Source organism: Dipodomys spectabilis, unplaced genomic scaffold (genome assembly GCF_019054845.1).
Source record: "Dipodomys spectabilis isolate Male_0828 unplaced genomic scaffold, ASM1905484v1 ptg000043l, whole genome shotgun sequence".
Classification (NCBI taxonomy): Eukaryota; Metazoa; Chordata; class Mammalia; order Rodentia; family Heteromyidae; genus Dipodomys; species Dipodomys spectabilis.
The window spans coordinates 13,605,127-13,611,515 of NW_024870720.1; the positions used below are offsets into that span (position 1 = coordinate 13,605,127).

The 6,389-nt window shown below is 46.4% G+C and overlaps 1 protein-coding gene across 1 annotated transcript; it reads left to right on the forward strand.

Moving 5' to 3' along the window:
- Positions 1-1,302: 1,302 nt before the first annotated feature.
- On the forward strand, positions 1,303-1,763 carry LOC122106824 (40S ribosomal protein S25-like). The gene has a single exon (XM_042678363.1). It carries the CDS (start codon positions 1,356-1,358, stop codon positions 1,761-1,763), a length of 408 nt encoding a protein of 135 aa, XP_042534297.1. The 5' UTR covers positions 1,303-1,355.
- Positions 1,764-6,389: the final 4,626 nt, after the last annotated feature.

Sequence of the window (6,389 nt, forward strand, 5' to 3'; positions counted from 1 at the left end):
TCTAGGAGTCTGTGTCCTGAAGATGAGGCCTTCCATGGGGAGCCCAAGCTGTAGGATGCCATCATACAGGGTATCTCCATGTCTTTGCCACCAGGAGAAGCAATCATCCTGAGGGATACCAGTACCAGTTGAATGTAGCCCAGACTTCCAGTTTCTTGACTAAGCTCTCTCTTAAAATTTCTGATCCTTGCTGCACTGATTCAAGAGGTGAGGGATTTGTCTGTTTTTAGAGCAAGTTAGCTAGGGGATGTTAGCAAGTTAGCAGCTCCTCCAGGGAGAAAGTCGAGGAAGAGTGGTCAAGGTTAGGTAAAGGTGTAGGTAGAGAGAAAGAACTGGAAAGAGTGAGTGAAAAAAATACATCTCCCTCCCTTCCTTCCAATGGCAAATGCATGCTTGCATGCAAGCGCATGTGCGCGCACACACACACCTGTTGTCAATAATTAACCCAACAAACTTTAAAAGTTAGGGTAGGGACTAGTTTCCCTTTTCTTCTTAACCATTCTATCCAAATGGTGGAGCAGATTTTCTGAAGCCAGCAACCAAATAAATAGCTGGTCAGTGGGAAGTTAGAGTTTGTACACCACATACTCAGCAGTGTCCTGGGCATCCTGGGGGCCCAGCCTCAGTGTGATCAGTTTTCCTTTCTTCTCTCAAAAGGTGATCATGGTGACATGGACACACACACAAAAAACCCCCTAAAAGCCAGGCTGGGAGGGGCGTAGTTTTCCAGCATGTGAAAGGCCCTGGTTTTCATCCTCAGCATTGCCAAAAGTAAGTAAAGCAGACCTCCAGACAGGAAGGAGAAAGGCAGCAAAAGCCCAGCGAGCACCTGCCAAGATTGAGAGGGAGATGCCCTCCCCACGTGGGGAGGGGGCCATGCACACCTGTGTGCAGGTCCACGCACGTCCAGCTGCTCATGTTTTGCTGATGGATAAACCGAGGCATGTAGAGAACATCAAATTACAGAGGAGCAAAGGAGCCATGGAGAATTGGAATAAAATCCATTCCTAAAGGAGGAGAAGTGAGTGGTCTGAAGGTTTACTTAATATTTCTCTGCTTCTCATGGATAGCCTCTCATGGATAGGCCTTGTTCACAGAACCTGTGATTCAGAAGAGAACCTAAATATTGCAATGTGTGGGAGCAATGATCATAGACAGTAAAAAAGTATGGGAAAATTGACCTAAAAAGTGATGGCATTTGATTAGGAGCAGCTAGAAATATACTGAGTATATTTGTGCTGCAATAACAAAACACCTTAGGCAAGGTAACTTACATGCCATAGAAATTAACTTCTTCTTTCTGTCCGACATCTTGACGAAGCTGCAGCGGTCTCTCCCGCTCTCCAGGCTTTGCGATGCCGTCCAAGGATGACAAGAAGAAAGATGCTGGGAAGTCGGCCAAGAAAGACAAGGACCCAGTAAACAAGTCTGGGGGCAAGGCCAAGAAGAAGAAGTGGTCCGAAGGCAAAGTTCGGGATAAACTCAACAACCTCGTCCTGTTTGACAAAGCCACTTATGACAAACTCTTTAAGGAAGTTCCGAACTATAAACTCCTAACTTCTGCTGTGGTTTCTGAGAGGCTGAAGATTCGTGGCTCCTTGGCCAGGGCAGCCCTTCAGGAGCTGCTTAGTAAAGGACTTATCAAGTTAATCTCAAGGCACAGAGCTCAAGTAATTTACACTAGAAATTCTAAAGGTGGAGATGCCCCCCCCCCCTCACTGCTGGAAAGATGCATGAACAGATCCAATCAGCCGTACATTTAGAAAAATAAAACTTTATTACACCAAAAAAAAAAAAAAAAAAGAAATTTACTTCTTGCAGTTCTAGAGGCTGGAAAGTTTAAGATCAAGACTCCTTCAGATTCTGTATTTTTTTTTTCCTAAGACCCCCATATATCTTCACATGGCCAAGGGACAGTTTCCCTTAGCCTCTTTTATAAAAGAAGAATCCCAGGGCTAGGAAGGTGGCTCAGTGGTAGAGCGCTTGCCTTGCATGCATGAGGCCCTGGGTTCGATTCCTCAGCACCACCTAAGCAGAAAAAAAAAAGCCGGAAGTGGCACTGTGGCTCAAGTGGTAGAGCGCTAGCCTTGAGCTGAAGAGCTGAGGGACAGCACCCAGGCCCAGAGTTCAGGCCCCATGACCAGACCCAAAAAAAATAATTAAAAAAAAAAAAAAGAAGAATCCCATTCAGAATGGGGGCTTTTGTGGCCTAACCACTTCCCAAGAGCCCCACCTCTCTCTCTATCTTTTTAAAAAAGCAGTCCTAGGATTTGAACTCACGTCTTATACTTTCCAGACAGGGACTCTAATAACTGAACCTTGTCCCCAGTCCTTTTGTTTTCATTATTTTTCAAGTAGAGTCTTTCACTTATGCCCAGCTGGCCTGAAAACCACAAATCCCATTTAGACCTCTCCAGTAGCTGAGATGGTAGATGTTTATCATCAAGCCCAGCTTTTTATTGGTTGGTTAGGGTCTGATACACTCTTCTACTGTGTTAGCCTTGAACAGCAGTCTTCCCCAAATCTTCCCCAAATCAGATTAGCTGGGATTACAGCTGTACTCTACTATGCTGGCTCCCACTTCTTAATTCTATCACATTCATTTTATCATCTGAATATTGGGGTGACATAGAAGGGACACTAGTATTGTGGATAGTGGCAATAATATCATGGAACACTGTGCCAGGTGCTTCCTGGGTATTGTATACACAAGGGCATACTGCATGCGCAGTCCAACTGTATAGGGTGAATACTCTTTCCATCCTGTTATATGGATGGTAACTTACGCTCAGAGGCAGCAGCCAAGTCCTGGAAAAATGTTTTAACAACCAGCTTTGGGAGAAACTGTCAAAATATCAAAATATCACTGTTGGGATTTGCTAAGGTGAGGTATTTGAGTTAAAGGAGTTGTGATCAGGTACGGCATGGGTGTGTGTTGGGGGCCGGGGAATTGTATAGACTAGGATGGGGAAAAGAGTAAGTTTATTACTCATCACTCTCAGGAGGAGGCAGGCTGCCTGCTTCCCAGGATCTATGAGGAGAGAGCACCGTCCCAGTGCTGTGTGTCCTCAGCCGGTGGATGGGAAGCAGGAGAAGGGGCGAGGGTCTTGTGAGCTGAAGACTGAACTGGGGTCCGAGGCATTGCCTAGGTGGGTTTTCTAAAACATGGTTAGGTTGGTTAGTTTTATTTGATATGAGTTCATCAGGCCTAAAACAGAAGCAATTTCAGGAAGTTCAGGTGAGGGCCTCGTTTATGTAGGACATGAGACTGAGCTGGCTGGAGACTTGTCAACCATGCAGGTCCAAGGTGACAAGCCAGAGACAGGACAAGAAGATGGTTGCCATCTAGCAATCATACGATGAGAAGCAATGTGTGGTAGTGAATACTTGTAATCCTAGCTACACGGGAGTTGGAGCTAGGAAGATGGTGGTTTAAGGCCAGCCAGCTAGGCAAAAGCAATGAGACTTGTCTGAAAAACATTGGCAATGTGGCTCAAGTTCAATTTCCAATAACAAACACACAAACAAAACATTGTGTTGGTTACTGTTGGCAGTAACACCTCTGAGTTAAGTCATTCTTAACCCCCCCCCCCAAAAAAAGTCCTTCTTTGGGTGAAGCTGTGTAAAAGGAGGGGAAAGGATGAATGAGAGAGGGCTTGGGATTTTTTGAGAGGAAACACTGAAATTTGAGCTCTGGGCGTCCCACCTTCAAGGCAGGCATTCTATCACTGGCGACACACTCCTCCCCTTTTGTTTGTAGTTGTTTTTCAGGTAAGAGTCATCCATTTTCCCCCAAGGGCTCTCCTCAAACTTTGATCCTCTTTTCAAAGCCTCAAGAATAACAGACGCAGCTGGGATTATAGGCATGCTCCACCCCATCAGGCTTTTTATTTTTTTGGAACAGAAAGCGCTCTAAAAGAGAAATGCTTTTCATTTTTCTCATCCAGCAGTTTGAAAAAGCAGAGTTCAAAGATCAATGACAAATTAACGTTGGACTGCCAAAAAGAACCAGCAACTGGGAGCTCAGCAGGAAAGATAATTCTTCTTGGCTAGAGATTTCCTAGGAGGAATTGGAGGGAGCCTACCAGAATCCTGGGAAGGACTGGAAGAAGATTTATGTAATAATTCAGAGTTGTACCTCTTGAGGCTATGAGGTTAAAGAATCTGTGTCTATGAGTTCCAAAGCCAAACACATTGTCATGATGTGTGTAGTGGGAAGGGGTCGAGGAGTAATTTCCAGCTCCTTCCATATGCTTCTGTGTTGCCTTCTGTACTCATGCTTGCTCACTGCAGTTGAAGTCTTGGCTTGGCTGGGCTACTGGTGCTGGGGGCTTACTTTGATAAGCATGGAATGCAGTGGCGCATTATAAAGAGGTTTGGCCTAGATTCTCATCCAGCCATCACAGACTGGGCTGGTTGACCTTAAGTGTACTGCTCTGAGCTTGCTCATGTCATATGTAGCACCAAAGTGCTGGACTAAATTGTCTGTAAAATCCTTTCTAGCTCTGAAAGGCCTGATTCTGCGACACTGAAACATTTGATTTCCTAAGGCATCATGCTTCCTGTGGGACCTGTGATGAAGTGAAAGTAACTCGGAACTAGAATACGAATAACGGGAAACATTTATACGGGGCTTATGAGTGCTGTCTAGCGTTGGAAGTGCTTAGCTAATGTTCAACCACTTACTCTTTATATAATGGGGGCCTCCAGGTTGCTGTCGCTAACACTTGGGCCTGCAGATGCACGATGGATAGGTAACTTAAGGCTTCATTTTTGTGTCTGTCTCCTTTATTTTGGCTCAGACTTCTGCTCAGCTTTTTACATAGGTAAGTGTGTTAATCCTTCAAAGAGTGTCTATCTAACGATAGCGCTCATCTTTTAAGTCCCAAGGCACCTTGAAGAGCAACTAAAATATTTTCAAGATTTGTAGAGACATTCACAACCCCCTGCCCTTCCCCCCCCCTCCCATCCTGAATAGTGCCTAGAAATCACAGTTTAAAACGTTCCTGGAACAGCAAAGCCTTGCAGGCAGGTCAGCCCTGATGAGACTGCCACCACCAAAGTGGGCATTATTACCACCCCTAGCAGGAGCAGTAATTTCAGATGGGAACTGAATTGCCCTCTCAAGTAACAACAATGAGACTTCTCTCCAGAGCCAGAATGGAGAGAACAATCAAGTGGATCACAACTTGACCAAGACTGCTTGATGATTATGCCTACTTCCCACCTCCTGGCCTTCCTCTGTCTTATGTGAGTCTAAAGCTCATGTCAGCATCCTTGAAGATGGAAATCTGGAGAATGGGCAAAATGAGTACTGAATCCTTTCATCATGATATTTGCTCTCTGGAAGGGGAGGGCTGGACTTGATTTGTTAGTATCTTCCAGCATCAGGCCTCTGCTGCTATGAAAACGCATGTGAGCAAAGGAATCTGGAGAGGCAACTGCATTAGATCCAGTCCATTTCCCTTTTGGGTGGTTGCAGGTCATCTGGGTCTGAGCTGCTCCACCTTGGAGCAAAGGGAAGCTCTGGACAGCTCAGTTCCGGTCCTCCACTTTCTTCATCAGGTGCTCCTCTGAGTCTCTGGCTGTACTGGGGCTGTGCTGACCCAGGTTGGTGTGCAGGGAGCCACTGAGAGGATCTATCCCCCCTCCCGCCCCCACAGGGTCCTAAGTGAGGGCTTCATGTTTGTTCATGTTTGCCTGGCCTCCCTCCCTCCTTCATCACCTCCACAGACCCCAAAGACAGGCAGCAGCAGTTCCCAGCCTCCCACTCTCCTCTCTCTGCAGCAAGCCTGGGGCCTGGGCATCATGGGAGGAAAGGGATGTCCTGGTTCAAGGGAGGAGACTTGGAGTAGAGTCCTGTGAGGCTGGGTCTGGATCTTGTTGGGAGAGGTGACTCTTGTGTGTTTCCCGCAAGTCCTTACCCAGTATGCCAAGAAGGCAAAGCTCCTTCCCTGTCCCAGTACTAGGTGTTGAACCCAGGTCTTCACGCTTGCTAGACAAGCAGTCTACCAACTGAGCCACACTGTTATCTTTTGTTAGGTTTTGTGTGTGTGCGTGTGTGTGTGTGTGTTTGTTTTAGATTCACACACTAAATTTTCCCCTACCTAGCCTCCACCCTGATCCTCCCATCTCTGCCTCCCAAGTGTCTGGAATTACAGACATGAGCTATAAGTGCCAGCCCCTCAGAGAGCAGGTAGATTCCCTCAACACAGTGCTCCTTGAACCTGACCAAAACCATTCACTCTCTGCTCCAAGATGTCTGCAGGAAAAAAACAGAGGCAGGGGCTGATTGCTACCATCCTCACTGTTGAGGAGTCTCTTGACTCTACAGCTGCCATTGGGCCTGAATATGTATAAGGCTAGGTGACTCAGTCTCCCAGGAACAA

Excerpts from the sequence above, each read along its gene's own strand:
- LOC122106824 (XM_042678363.1), top strand. The coding sequence starts at position 1,356 with ATGCCGTCCAAGGATGACAAGAAGAAAGATGCTGGGAAGTCGGCCAAG.